At 49.7% G+C, this 15,014-nt stretch overlaps 1 protein-coding gene across 1 annotated transcript in view; it reads right to left on the bottom strand.

The window, feature by feature from the left end:
* lrp1ba (low density lipoprotein receptor-related protein 1Ba) overlaps positions 1 to 15,014 on the bottom strand; it is a 453,831-nt gene that overhangs the window by 32,572 nt on the left and 406,245 nt on the right. The window contains exon 98 of the mRNA XM_060911172.1: positions 11,820 to 11,924. Coding sequence (XP_060767155.1) covers positions 11,820 to 11,924 — 105 coding nt within the window. The remainder of the gene's footprint in view (positions 1 to 11,819; positions 11,925 to 15,014) is intronic.

Genomic DNA, 15,014 nt, shown 5'->3' with positions numbered 1-15,014 from the left:
ACTCACTCACTCACTCACACACAATCACTCACTCACTCACTCACTCACTCACTCACTCACTCACTCACACACAATCACTCACATACTCACTCACTCACTCACTCACTCACTCACTCACTCACCCACTCACTCACATACACACACAATCACAAACTCACTCACACACACACTCACTCACTCAATCACAAACTCACACACACACACACACACACACACACACACACACTCACTCACTCACTCACTCACACACACACACACACACACACACACACACACACACACACACACACACTCTCAGCTGGAACCTCACTACACAACAACCACACACAGGGCAAGAAATCCTCATTCCATTAATATGCAAATTAGAAATAACTCTCGACTGGTGTTCCATAGTGTGAATTGGCATATTGAGCCTGAGTAGGTCACGGCGTCAGAGTAAAATAATAACTGATGGAATAACGGGTGAAAACACCAAAGCTGATTATTTTCAATGACAGCACGTTGCCAAGTTTCATTCCTCTTATACCATTTACCAGTTTTTAACAGATATGGGACTTTATTTTTTCCGATATCAACCCCGCTACTAAAACCTCGATTATCAGACGACACCCATCTGATGCTATTTTTTTTAAAAAAGTGTTCAACTTTAAAATGTTTTTTTTCAAGGTTTACAAACAAATTTCTGTTTCTGTACAATTTCTGTTCTGTTGTGTGTGGGGTAAAAGTCCTACTCTGCACGAACGTATTTCCCGGAGAAGGCGTGTTTGTCAAATAGCAGTAATGTACCTGTGTGAAAAGCGAGGTGGAAATAGAGATCTGTCTCACAGATAAAACGCTGCTAAAAGTTCAGTCCATTACCCTGATGTCCGTGTTAAATAAAGGGCACAAAAACACATCCAACAACTTTTAGATTTTCTCCTTGAGATGGTAAATGACATTTAAAAGTGGAACGCTGCTTTTATGAGACGCAGAACCTTGAAAATAAAAAGAAAGCACACATCAGTGGAGAAGAGGCTTTCACTGAACACAGGACACACACTGAGTGTATCGAGGGATTCAAACACGCTGCGTCTTCTAACTATAAAACCCTCAAGCAGCAGAGAAAAGAGAAAGTGAACAAAAGCAAAAAAAGGAGAGAAATAAATAAATAAATAAATAAATAAATAAAAGCTTTGATGGGACGAGATGAACCTGAGAGAAAAGCTCTTATTGTTGATATGCTAATGGTGGCAGGTCCTTCGTCGTCCCTCCACCTTTTCATTAACACCTTTTTAACCTTTGCCAAAAAAGCTCTGGACATCTGCATACGAATGGAGATCATCTCATTCCTGAAACCCCTCGGTTTAATGGCGAGCAGGGAGGAGAACTGAAAGAGTATTCATGTGAAGAGACAAAACCGCAGCATCAGGTGTGAGAATGTGGTCTGCTGAATGAGTGAAGCTGGATGGAACTATAAGAGATGGATGGAACTGTGGAAAGACAGAAAGAAACAAATGTCTTCTTTAATCGTTTTGAAGCGGTGACAGAAAAAAATCCACCTCTAAACGAGAAGGGGAAACGTCTGAATGGTTTCATACACGAGAGAAAGATGGAAAGAGATGAGGATTCAGACAAAAGGGCATCGTTTTTGAGAAAGAGAATGTCCATCAGCTCCTTCATTGTCCTCACACACACACACACACACACACACACACACACACACACACACACACACACACACCTCTTCATGTGAAATCCTTTCAGGGCTGAATGATTATTCTCTCTCTCTCTCTCTCTCTCTCTGCTTTTCTCTAGCTTAGTCATGATTCACACTGCGTTCCAATCAACATGAAGTTCCCTAGGTAGGCAGCATGTTTGGGTAACATTCGTGCACTTCTGAGATAAGGGTCTGTTCCAGATCAATAGGAGTAAATATAATACAAGTGAATCATTCACTGAGTCGTTTCTGAGTACAAGTTAATCACCTGAGAATTCATTTTGATTCTAAATCAATCGATCAAAGAGCCATTTACAATCGTCAATTATCCACTCAAGAAATCTACAGGAGTCGTTTATGAACGTTTAAGAAGTTATCAGTGACTCACTTGAGGAGTTGTGCACTGTATCTAAGGCTACATCCACACGACAACGGCAACGAGATGTTATTAAAAAAAATATCGCGTCCACATGGGCAACGGATCAGTAAAATATCAGGTCCATATGGCAACGCAACGCTTGCTGAAAACGATGCAATACACATGCCACACCTCTAGGGGCGCTGTAAGACGGTCCCATCGGAGACACCAGGACAATAGAAGAAGTAGGACGCATGCGCATAAACTATTATGCGCGAGACTTCATATTAGCCACAAAGTCAGGAAAATCTGTTCGTAAAATTACATTATAATGACCAAATACAATGAAAAGTATTTTTCCAGTCTCACCTGTGAAAGGTAATCCCATGTGATCTCGTTTGGACGGTAAACCTGTTGGTACAGTTAAACGCAGCACATGAATGAGGCATCTTTATTCTCCGCTTTGACCCATCCAATATGGCGGCGAGGATGACGTATGATTCTACGCGGAAGGCGGCGTCTTTAATGGTCCGGAATAAATTGAATGCTACACGTTGATGGATTAATTTGTTCTTCTACGCCCTTTTTGAGGAATGTATTGTAGGACTTAAACCAACATCTGAAGAGGTGAGATCGCTCCTTTTTTTCCCTATTTTTGCTGGCGGGATTGACTCTGCCCTAAAGGCAGAATCTCTCTCTCTCTCTCACTTTGCACCATTACACAATAAATATTCACAGTGAAAATATTTTGTAAGCGTGTTTCATGAACCAAGTTATAGGATTTGTTGACAACTCGCATCGAGTTTGTTACACTTCTACCCGGCGTGAAGCACTGACAGTCATATGGTTGTGATGTCATCGTAAACAAATCCGTTCTACTCATCCAGATGACTTCGCAACGGCGCCGTTGCCAGATCTTTCCACTCTGGAACCCGTTCTCAAAAGATTTCGTTTTGGGCAGGGGCGATTTCTCAGAGACAACAAGGGAAGCCGAGCTTCCCCTAAAATTCTCTCCCCAAACTGCGGCATCTATGACGTTGAATTCTCATTAAAACAATAACTTGCATAACATAATATATGCCCAAGATTGTATTTACGTTCATAACTATCCTGTAACTTATTTGAGTGATGTCTGACGAACTTGCAGTTCGCTACGAGAATCACCTTTGCTGCCAGGCTGTAACCAGCGTTGCCAGATACTGCTGACGTTTTCCAGCCAAAATATGTTCAAAACCCGCCAAAATGCACTTAAAACCGCCCAATCTGGCAACACGCTGTAACCTTTCTTATTTCAATGGGCTTTATGGCTGGCAGCCGGGTATCCGTTGCAGTCTATGAGAGGGCTCTGAACAGCCAATTTCGGCTAGTTGTTATTGGTTAAAATCGACAAAATCGTCACTTCCAGGGAAGCCGGGCTTCTCTGGGACTAAACGAGACAGTGGGAGGGACAAGAAGCCGGGCTGATGAAGGATTATTGGAGGTAGTGTTTGAAAGACATGAGGAGGGCGGGCTCTGTCGGCGAGGAACACGGAAGTATGATCAGTCAGTCCCCAGCGGATGTCGAGAAAGTGTAGTCATGTGCCAAAGTGCTGTCCGAATTTCTTTTCATATAAACGTTTCTTCTCATTGATGTCTCTGTACATTACTCTGTAAATAAATGTAAATATTACTCGTTGTGCTCCGTTAACTTTCATCCATTCTATCAGTTTGTTCATTCGTGAATTCACTCGTTTATTTCATTTGTAGTTCAATCTGGTTGTAGGCTAGCTTGAGCCTTATTGGGATCTGCAGTGCTAGCTGCTAACAGAAATTGGTGAAGTCTCTGGAAAGCACAACCAGCTGGTATGACAGGGTCACAGACCATTTTCTGGAAAAGGAGCGGAGGGCAGAATTTGTGTATAAATAGTGTTCATGTTCATGAATGTGAAGTGTGTATATTGTTCAGTAATGTTAAGAGAATGGTGGGCTCTGTGTTATAGGTTATACCTGGGTATAATATTCAAGGTTCTGCGTGTTGCATAGCCTACCTGGTTATGAATTTCCAGACTGTGTTGCAGAAGATGTTCAAGGATGTGTTGCACAGCTGGGTGTTGTGTTAAAGACTCTGTGTTGCATATCAGGGTATGATGTTCAAGGCTCTTCGTTGAATAGCCAGTGATTTTTGGATGTTTGATATTTTTCATTAAGGATATGAGGCACTAGCCTGGCAAGCCAGACTATAACATGAAATGTACAAGCAAAAATACTTTCTGCCACTAGGTGGGGTTGTCTAGTTCACTATGCTAATGGGGCACACCTTTCTATGCTTTGATATCCGGCCTACAGGTTTTACGATGAATGCATAAAATGGGCTTCCCCTGTTTTAAAAACCAGCAGCCGCCACTGGTTTTGGGGCACCCAAAACGCCGGTGCCGTGTGGACGCCAGGCCGAAACGATAAACAATTTTATCAGATTCACCTGAATCCGTTGCCGTGTGGACAGGGCCTAAGGCTACATCTACACGACAACGGCAACGAGATTTTATTTAAAAAAATATCGCATCCACATGGGCAACGGATCAGTAAAATATCAGGTACATATGGCAACGCAACGCTTGCTGAAAACGATGCAATACACATGCCACACCTCTACGTGCGCTGTAAGACGGTCCCATCAGAGACACCAGAACAATAGAAGAAGTAGGACGCATGCGCATAAACCCCTTCTTCTACCCGGCGTGAAGCACTCACAGGAACAAACACACAACAACAAGAAGAAGATGGCTGCGACTACGCGAGGAAATCGTGCCTTCTGTGTGTACAAATTAGTTTTATTAGTGTGCATAGTTTTATATAACTTAATTTTCTTATTGTGTGTGAACATTTTGAAAAGCATTTTTATATAATTTATATAACTTTTTATATCGTGTGTGAACATTTTGAAAAGCAGTCTTATCCAATAAAAAAAAAGAAATTCAAGAAATGGTTCAGTTACTTGTTTATTTAAAAGAAAAGCTGTATACAAAAGTGAATGCAATGCAGTGGTTCATCCAAAACAGCGAGAGTGCTGCTTGTTCTAGTCATGTGGTTGTGACGTCATCGTAAACAAATCCATTCTACTCATCCAGACAACTTCGCAATGGCGCCGTTGCCAGATTTTTCCACTCTGGAACCCGTTCTCAAAAAAATATTTGTAGCGCGGACAATGCGTGGGTGGAGCACAGAGGACGGCAGGACAACGTTTGGAGGTAGTAACAGCGTATTTTATTCATAAACTTTTCAGTCTAAAAAGAACTCGCAGCACACAGACACACTCTCAGCCTCCACTCCCGGGTCGCGCTCCCTCTGCTCTCTCTCAGCCTCTTAAAATAGGGAGCGGTTTACTGGGAAAACACACACAAAACACAGGTTAATTACCGTCAGGTGTAGCGAATCTGCCACTCACCTTCCCCGGCTCCACCCTCCTGTCACAGACCGATGCTTGACCACGCCCCCGCTGCCACATACCCCCACCGCCCGACTCAGGCCGGGCGCCCGTCCGGCCCGCAGCCGACTCCCCCCCCCCTTGACGGGAGAGGAAGTCCGCCACGACCATCTGCGCCCCCGGCCTGTGGACCACCTTGAAGTTGAAGGGTTGGAGTGCCAGATACCAACGGGTGATCCGCGCGTTGGCATCCTTCATGCGGTGGAGCCACTGGAGGGGCGCGTGGTCCGAACAGAGGGTGAAAGAGCGCCCCAGCAGGTAGTAACGGAGGGCGAGGACCGCCCACTTGATCGCCAGGCACTCCTTCTCAATGGTGCTGTAGCGCCCCTCACGCACTGACAGCTTGCGGCTGATGTATAGGACTGGGCGGTCCTCCCCCTCCACCTGCTGGGACAAAACGGCCCCCAGCCCTCTGTCCGACGCATCCGTCTGCAACAAAAAAGGGAGAGAGAAGTCAGGGGAGTGTAAGAGTGGCCCCCCACACAGTGCAGCCTTTACCTCAGAGAAAGCCCGCTGGCACTGCTCCGTCCACTGGACCGGATCTGGTGCCCCCTTTTTAGTGAGGTCAGTCAGCGGGCTGGTGACGTCCGAATAATTAGGTATAAACCTACGATAGTAGCCAGCCAGCCCCAGGAACTGTCTCACCCCCTTTTTGGTCTTGGGCCTCGGGCAGGCCGCAATCGCTGCAGTCTTATTAATTTGGGGACGCACCTGCCCGTTGCCCAAGTGGAAGCCCAGATACCGTACTTCCACCCGCCCAATCGCACACTTCTTCGGGTTGGCAGTGAGTCCCGCCCGCCTCAGCGACCTAAGGACGGCCCTCAGGTGTTGCAGGTGCCGCTGCCAGTCATTGCTATAAATGATGATGTCGTCTAGGTACGCGGCCGCATAGGTGGCGTGCGGCCGGAGGACCCGGTCCATCAGCCGCTGAAACGTAGCGGGCGCCCCAAACAGCCCAAATGGAAGTGTGACGAACTGGTGTAAGCCGAACGGTGTGGAAAAGGCCGTTTTCTCTCGGGATAATGGAGTCAAGGGGATCTGCCAATATCCCTTCGTCAAATCCAGTGTCGAGTAAAAGCGAGCCGTGCCTAGTCGATCGAGCAGCTCATCAATACGAGGCATTGGGTATGCGTCGAATTTAGACACCGCGTTGACTTTTCTATAGTCCACACAGAACCGGACCGACCCGTCGGCCTTGGGAACCAAGACCACTGGGCTGCTCCAGTCACTGTGGGACTCCTCGACGATGCCCATTTCGAGCATGGCCTGAAGTTCTTCCCGAACCACCTTTTTTTTGTGTTCGGGTAGTCTATAAGGGCGGCTACGCACTACCACCCCCGGGGGCGTCTCTATGTGGTGTTCTATGAGGTTCGTGCGACCGGGCAGGGGCGAGAACACATCCGAAAACTCGGCCTGCAACTGGGCGACCTCCGCGAGTTGGGTCGGGGAGAGGTGGTCTCCACAGGGGACCGGAGAGGTACGTGATGCCAATGACCCTTTGGGGACCTCCGGCCCCAGCTCCGCCTTCTCCGGAACTACCGACACCAACGCCACGGGGACCTCCTCATTCCAGAGTTTCAGCAGATTGAGGTGGTAGATCTGTAGCGCCCCCTCCCTGTCCGTTCGCCTAACCTCGTAGTCGACGTCCCCGACTCGCCGTGTGACCTCAAAGGGTCCTTGCCACTTGGCGATTAATTTGGAGCTCGACGTGGGCAACAGGACGAGTACCTTCTCTCCCGGAGTGAACTCTCTAAGGCGCGTGCCCTTGTTGTACAGGCGGACTTGCCGTTCCTGGGCCTGCCGCAAATTCTCCTGAGTTAGGTGGGTGAGCGTGTGGAGTTTTGCGCGCAGATCCATAACGTACTGAATTTCGTTTTTGCTCTGTGAAGGTCCCTCCTCCCAATTTTCCCGCAGTACATCTAAGATGCCGCGCGGCTTACGCCCGTATAATAATTCAAACGGGGAAAACCCCGTGGAGGCTTGGGGGACCTCTCGCACTGCAAACAACAAGGGTTCGAGCCACTTATCCCAGTTACGTGCGTCCTCACTTACGAATTTTTTAATAATATTCTTGAGGGTGCGATTGAACCGTTCAACTAAACCGTCCGTCTGTGGGTGATAAACGCTGGTGCGGATCGGCTTAATACCTAGTAGCCCATACAGTTCGCTCAGTGTTCGTGACATAAACGAGGTGCCTTGGTCAGTCAGAATCTCTTTCGGGATTCCAACCCGGGAGATGACGTGGAAGAGGGCCTCTGCAATACTGCGTGCTGAGATATTGCGAAGAGGCACCGCTTCCGGGTATCGCGTTGCATAGTCCACCAGGACTAATATAAAGCGGTACCCTCGTGTTGACCGATCTAATGGCCCAACGAGATCCATCCCAATTCTTTCGAACGGGGTCTCGATTAATGGTAGGGGGCGCAAGGGCGCTTTTGGAATGGCCGCTGGATTTACTAACTGGCATTCGCGGCACGCCGTACACCACTTACGGACGTCGCCGCGAATCCCCGGCCAATAGAATCGGGCCATTATCCGGGCGAGTGTCTTATCCTGCCCGAGGTGTCCAGCCATGGGATTAAAGTGGGCCGCCTGGAATACCAATTCCCGGCGGCTCTTTGGAATTAATAACTGGGTGACTCGCTCTTTCGTCTGAGTGTCCTGCGTCACTCGATATAATCTATCCTTCAAAATGGAAAAATAGGGGAAGGACGGGGTGGCGTTCGGCTGGAGCGTTTGACCATCGATTACTCTCACTTGGTCAAACGCGTGTCGCAGAGTCTCGTCTCGCGATTGTTCCAGTGGGAAATCCACGAGGGATTCCCCAATAGAAAGAGGAGGGGCCGGCGGCTCCTCCCCCTGTCGCGGAGGTGACGTAGACGGCTCTGCGACCGCCGCTCCAGCCAAAGCGACACCGGGACCCTCCCCCATCAACCGGCAGGACCCACTCTTTACTAGGCGTGCCATTAAACCCCGAAATCCCGGCCAATCGGTCCCCAAGATCAAAGAGTGGGTAAGGCGAGGATTAACCGCCGCCTTCACTATAGATTTTTCCCCTCTAAAATATATGTGGACTGACACCAACGGGTAGCTGTGAATATCCCCGTGCACACACAACACCTTCACCCCTTGTGCTCCCCCCAATGCCTCGTCTTGCACCAGGCTTTGGCGGATCGAGGTCTGATTGCAGCCTGAATCCACCAACGCCTGATATGTAGCCCCTTGTACACTTACCGGTATGCGATACGCTCCGGCCCGATCGAGGGCAGCCTCTGGCGCGTCGGGGATCCGCACCACCGCCCCCACCTCCATCGCTGCACATTGTTGCTGCAGGTGGCCCAGTTCCCCGCAGCGCCAGCAAACCGGCCCGGGCCTCCCCTCTGCAACTGTGTTCTGGGGCTCACTCACCTGAGGGGGGGGAGAGACAGACACAGAAGGGAGAAACGGGAGGGCACCACGGGTGCGGCGGGCCGGCTGGGGTGGGGCCGGCCCCCGCCTCCGTGGTGGGGGAATGGGGCGAGGACGGGACACGGGAGGAGGGGGGGAAGACAGAGAGAGAGAAGAGGAGACAGAAGACGATGTCATCCGTTGTCCTGCCGCCGGTACAGCCGCCAGATGATCCTCCGCCAGTCCTACGGCCTGATCCAGCGACGCCGGGCGGTGGCACTGGACCCACTCCGCGGTTCCGGCTGGTAAGCGGGCAACGAACTGTTCCAGCGCCACCTGGTCGATGATTCCCTCGGCGTCGCAATCTTCGGCCCTCAGCCACCGCCAGCAGGCGTCCCGGAGCTGCTGGCCAAACGCGAACGGGCTGCCGGCTTCCTCCATCCGCAGCGCGCGGAAGCGCTGGCGCTGCTGCTCCGGCGTGCGCCCCACGCGCTGGAGGACGGCCCGGCGAAGGTCAGCGTAGGCCAGCCGGCGGTCGGCGGGGAGCTGTAATGCGGCCAGCTGCGCCTCTCCAGTCAGGAGGGGGAGGAGGCGCGCCGCGCGCTGCTCCATCGGCCACCCCGAGGCTTCGGCGACCTGCTCGAACAAGGTGATGAAAGCCTCGGGGTCATCCTGCGGGCCCATCTTGGTCACAGTGAGGGGAGACGGGCCCGCGGCCGGGGCGCTGGTGGACCCCGCCGACGCGAGGAGCCGCCGGAACGCCTCTCGATCTTCCTGTTGAGCCAGCACCAGGGCTTCGAAGCGGCGCTCCTGCTCCGTTCGGAGCGTGACGAGTGCCTGGTGCTGGCTCTGCTGAGCCGTGGCGAGGGCGTGGAACAAGTCCGCGAACGGGGAGGATTCCATGGAGCTGTAGCACTGGTGCTCCACCTTTTCCCGGGTTTCGGCACCACTGTAGCGCGGACAATGCGTGGGTGGAGCACAGAGGACGGCAGGACAACGTTTGGAGGTAGTAACAGCGTATTTTATTCATAAACTTTTCAGTCTAAAAAGAACTCGCAGCACACAGACACACTCTCAGCCTCCACTCCCGGGTCGCGCTCCCTCTGCTCTCTCTCAGCCTCTTAAAATAGGGAGCGGTTTACTGGGAAAACACACACAAAACACAGGTTAATTACCGTCAGGTGTAGCGAATCTGCCACTCACCTTCCCCGGCTCCACCCTCCTGTCACAGACCGATGCTTGACAACGCCCCCGCTGCCACAATATTATTTTGGGGCACCCAAAACGCCGGTGCCGTGTGGACGCCAGGCCGAAACGAGAAACAATTTTATCAGATTCACCTGAATCCGTTGCCGTGTGGACAGCCTCTTACTCAAGGAGTCATTTATAAATGCAAGTTTTTCCACTCAGGGAGTCATTTATACAGTAAATGTAGATGAATCACTCAAGGAATCATTTATGAATGGAAGTGAATCACTTAAGACAATTAAAAGTCTTCATGAATTATTCAAAGGGATCATTTACAAATGCAAGTGAATCACTGAAGGACGTGTTTATCAGTGGAGTGAACTGTTCAGAGAGACGTGTGTGAATGGAACTTAATCATCCTGAAGAGTCATTCGCAAAGGTAAGCGAATCACCGGAGCAGTTGTTCATAAATAAGTTAAATGACACCAGGAATTGTTTATAAACAGAAGTGAATCACTCAAGGAGTTGTATGCAAATGTAATCTAATCATCAGAGAAACTGTTTATGAATTTGTAATTTGTCACTTACAAGTGTAATGCCGCTTTTCCACTACAAACGCGGCTGAGTCGGGCTGAGCCGTGCCGTGCTGAGTCGGGCTGAGCGGGGCTGCTGGAGTTGCATTTCGACTACAACCGCGCTGAACCGTGCTGGCTGGAAGTGGGTGGACACATTGGGTGGAGTTAGCGAAAGTGGGTGGACGTCACGTGATGTCGTTAAGCAGCGCAAACAGTGACATCAGTGATCTTTTAAGCGGTAGTCTCACGACCCGGAGAGTAAACAATAAACATGGAGGACATGGAGTCGTTAGTGTTGCTGGTCTTGGTGCTGTGGCTTGTTGTCACCGACAACGCGGACAGATACTGGCAAGAGCGTATAGATGAGGCGAGGCGCATAAGGCTTCATAATTCTCGTAATTCGTAATTCTTCTTCTTCCGGGTTTACGGTGTTTACAGATCCCAGCGCGCTCGCGGGGCGTGTGTGGGCATGTGAGGACACTCCTCCTCACCAATCAGTGCACAGGGGAGTGTCTGCTCACGCCCCCAGCCTCACTCGGCACGGCTTGGCTCGCTTCAGCCCCACTCCAAAACGGTGCGAGTTTTAGGGGCTAAGCAGGGCTGAAGCGAGCCGAGTCGTGCTGGTTTTTGGTAGTCGAAACGCGAGCCGTGTCGGGCTGAAGTGAGCTGAAGCGAGCTGAAAAAGGGTCGTGGAAAAGGGCCATAAGTGATTCACCCAGGGAGTCATTTTTAAATACAAGTGTGTTCACTGCCAGAAGTTAAATTTAGCAGCTAAGCTAACACTACATCACAGCTTATGGAGTGAACGTGTGCTAGCGTAGCTACCTGGTCGTGTTATGGAGTGGAAACTCAAACACTGCTTGTGTTGAGAGGTGAAAAAGCTGCACAAGTTGGGGATCTGTCTTCAGGTGAGCTGACAGCCGAAAGTGATGTATAAAGTCACTGAAGAACCTGATCACAATGATCAACAACGTCATTTCTGATCAAATTGCTATTCAGTGAGAAAGAGAGAGAGAGAGAGAGAGCCCTTCAAAGGAGGCGGAGTCTAAAATCAGCTGATCAGAATGGAGCACAGTTGCTGGTGTTCTGTGTGTGTTTATTACACTATGTTGTCAATGACTGACAGACAGACAGACAGACAGACAGACTCACTGGCAGAAGGGTAGCGATGTCTCGGAGTCGAGGTGACAGGTTCCTCCATTATAGCAATAACCGTCACACACATGGCAACTGGAAGCAATCTTCCCACTAGTGCAGCTGCACACACACACACACACACACACACACACACACACACACACTCTCTGAAGAGTTATGACATATCTCTGCTCTCAGCATGTAGAGCAATATAATGTGAAAATGACATACATGCACACGCTATATATATATTCAGATAAAATGTAATATTTGAGCATGAGTGTGTGAGTGAAATATACACCGATCAGCCATAACATTAAAACCAGTGAGAGGTGAAGTGAATAACAGTGATTATCTCATTACAGCGGCTCCTGTTATGGGGTGTGATACATTAGGCAGAATGTGAACAGTCAGTTCTCAAAGTTCATGTGTTGGAAAAAGGAAAATTGGGCAAGTGTAAGGATCTGAGAGATTTTGATCTATTGACATGCAATATCACTTTTAGGACACATTTATTTTTATATTATATAGATCTGAGTGTTTTAGTGGGAAATACACCACTTGTATTTTTCATCCGAGCTCCATCCGGGACATGCAGAACCAAAAGCGTGATATAAATCTCTATCAGAATCAGAATTACTTTATTAATCCCCGGAGGGAAATTCAAATTTGCTACCAAGCTCCTGAATCAAGGAAGAAGTAAATATGTCTAAAAATAGAAGATAAAATAGTCCTTAAAAAAGAATAAATAAAAATAAAATAAATGTAAATAAGTTCAATAACTTAAATAAAAGCAAAAGGAAGTGATTCTATATACAATGATTCCTATATACATGTATTGCGCCTGAGTGAAGGACGCATGGTAAGACGGTGTAGCACAGTTATACAGTGGCGTTGTGCAGCCTGACTGCAGCAGGTAGGAATGATTTCCTGGGTCTCTCAGTTGTGCAGCGTGGAAGAACCAGCCGTTTACTGAACGTGCTCCTGTGGCTGATCAGCTCCTCATGGAGAGGGTGGGAAGGACAGTCTAAGGTTGTTTTTATTTTGGACAGTGTCCTCTTCTCCAACACCACTGTCAGAGAGTCCAGTTCCGCGCCTACAACATGGCCGGCTTTCCTGATGATCTTATCGAGTCTGTTAGTGCCCTTCACCTTCAAGCCGCTGCCCCAGCAGACAACAGCGTACAGGATGGCGCTGGCCACCACAGACTCATAGAACATCCATAGCATCGTTCGGCAGATGTTGAAGCACCTCAGCCAGCTCAGAAAATAGAGACGGCTCTGGCCCTTTTTCTATAGTGTCCACGTTTTTGGACCAGTCCAGTTTATTGTCCAAGTACACCCCCAGGTACTTATATTCCTCCACCATGTCCACACTGACCCCTTGGATGTTAACAGGATTCACCGGAGCCCCGATTCTCTTCAGATTGACCACCAGCCACCATACCACATGTGGGTGGCACGGTGGTGTAGTGGTTAGCATGGTTGCCTCACAGCGAGAAGGTTCCGGGTTCGAACCCAGCGGCCGGCGAGGGCCTTTCTGTGCAGAGTTTGCATGTTCTCCCTGTGTCTGTGTGGGTTTCCTCCAGGTGCTCCGGTTTCCCCCACAATTCAAAGACATGCAGTTAGGTTGACGTGGGGCGGCCTTGGGCTGAGGTGCCCTTGAGCGAGGTACCGAACCCCTGACTGCTCCCCAGGTGCTCTGGGCTGCCCACTGCTCTGGGTGTGTGTGCTTGTCTTCACTGCTTCAGATGGGTTAAATGCAGAGGATGAATTTCACTGTGCTTGAAGTGTGCATGTGATGAATAACGGTTTCTTCTTCGGTTCTTTCATCTTCGTCATGTTGAGCTGTAGGTGGTTCTTCCTGCTCCACGTGACAAAGTTGTCCACCACCATCCTGTACTCGCTCTCATCACCACCGATAATACGTCCAACCACTGCAGAGGTGGCAGGTCTCCATGCAGTAGTTGAAATCAGTGGTGTAGAGAGTGAAAAGGAAAAGAGAAAGGACACTCCCTTGCAGAGCCCCGGTGTTGCTGATCACTCTGTCCGACACACAGCCCTGCAAGCACACGTACTGTGGTCTGCGAGTCAAATAATCTACAATCCAGGACACCAGTGGGGCATCCACCTGCATCACTGTCAACTTCTCACCCAGCAGAGCCGGCCGGATGGTGTCAAAAGCACTGGAGAAATCAAAAAACATGATCCTCAAAGTGCTGACTGGCTTGTCCAGGTGTCCGTAGACTTTGTTGAGCAGGTAGATGGTTGCGTCCTCTACTCCAAGATGGGGCTGGTAGGCGAACTGAAGAGGGTCAAGAAGTGGTTGGACCATAGGCTGGATCTGCTCCAGGATGAGTCTCTCAAGGGTCTTCATAATGTGTGACGTCAATGCCACGGGCCTGTCATCTTTGAGGTCGCTAGGACACGGCTTCTTCGGTACAGGGACAAGGCATGACGTCTTCCACAGCACGGGGACCCTCTGAACACCCAGGCTCATATTGAAGACATGCTGAAGTACTCCACTTAGCTGGAGGGCACAGGTCTTCAGGGCCCTGGGGCTAACACCATCCGGGCCTGCTGATTTTCCTGCATGGAGTCTCTTCAGCTGTCTTCTCACTTGCTCCTCGCTGATGATCAGTGTGGGGGTGATGGGTGGGGGAGGGATGAAGGTGTTTCTTGGGGGGGGGGTGCTCAGCCAGGGGGTCTGTTGAGGAGGTGCGAGTGAAGTCATGAAATGGGTATGAGGTTGGGCAAGAAGAGGCAGGGGAGGGGAGAGAATGTAAAGTGTGTGGTTGTAGCCATCCCTCAGAAGAGTGGTGGTGGTGGTGGGTTGGGGTCACGCCATCAAATCTGTTGAAGTAGATATTCAGCTCATTCGCCCTTTCCACATTGCCATCCACTCCTTCACTGTTGGTTGGCTTGTAACCAGTGATGGTCTTCATTCCACTCCACACCCCTCTCATGTTGTTCTATTGGAGTTTCCACTCCAATTTCCTCCTGTACTTTTCCTTGGCCTCCCTGATCGTTGCTCTCAGTTCACGCTGTACTCCTCGCACCTCCTCCTTGTTGTCGGCTCTGAAAGCCCTCTTCTTCTCATTTAAGAGGGCTTTGGTGTCCTTCGTTACCCACGGCTTGTTGTTGGGGTAACAGCTGACAGTCCTAGCTGGGACAATGGTGTCCACATAGAAGTTGATGTATCCCATGATGC

This window comes from Neoarius graeffei, chromosome 27, assembly GCF_027579695.1.
Source record: "Neoarius graeffei isolate fNeoGra1 chromosome 27, fNeoGra1.pri, whole genome shotgun sequence".
In the NCBI taxonomy this organism is placed as follows: domain Eukaryota; kingdom Metazoa; phylum Chordata; class Actinopteri; order Siluriformes; family Ariidae; genus Neoarius; species Neoarius graeffei.
The sequence above is the reverse complement of the archived record's forward strand: the minus strand, read 5'-3'. Positions and strand labels throughout refer to the sequence as shown.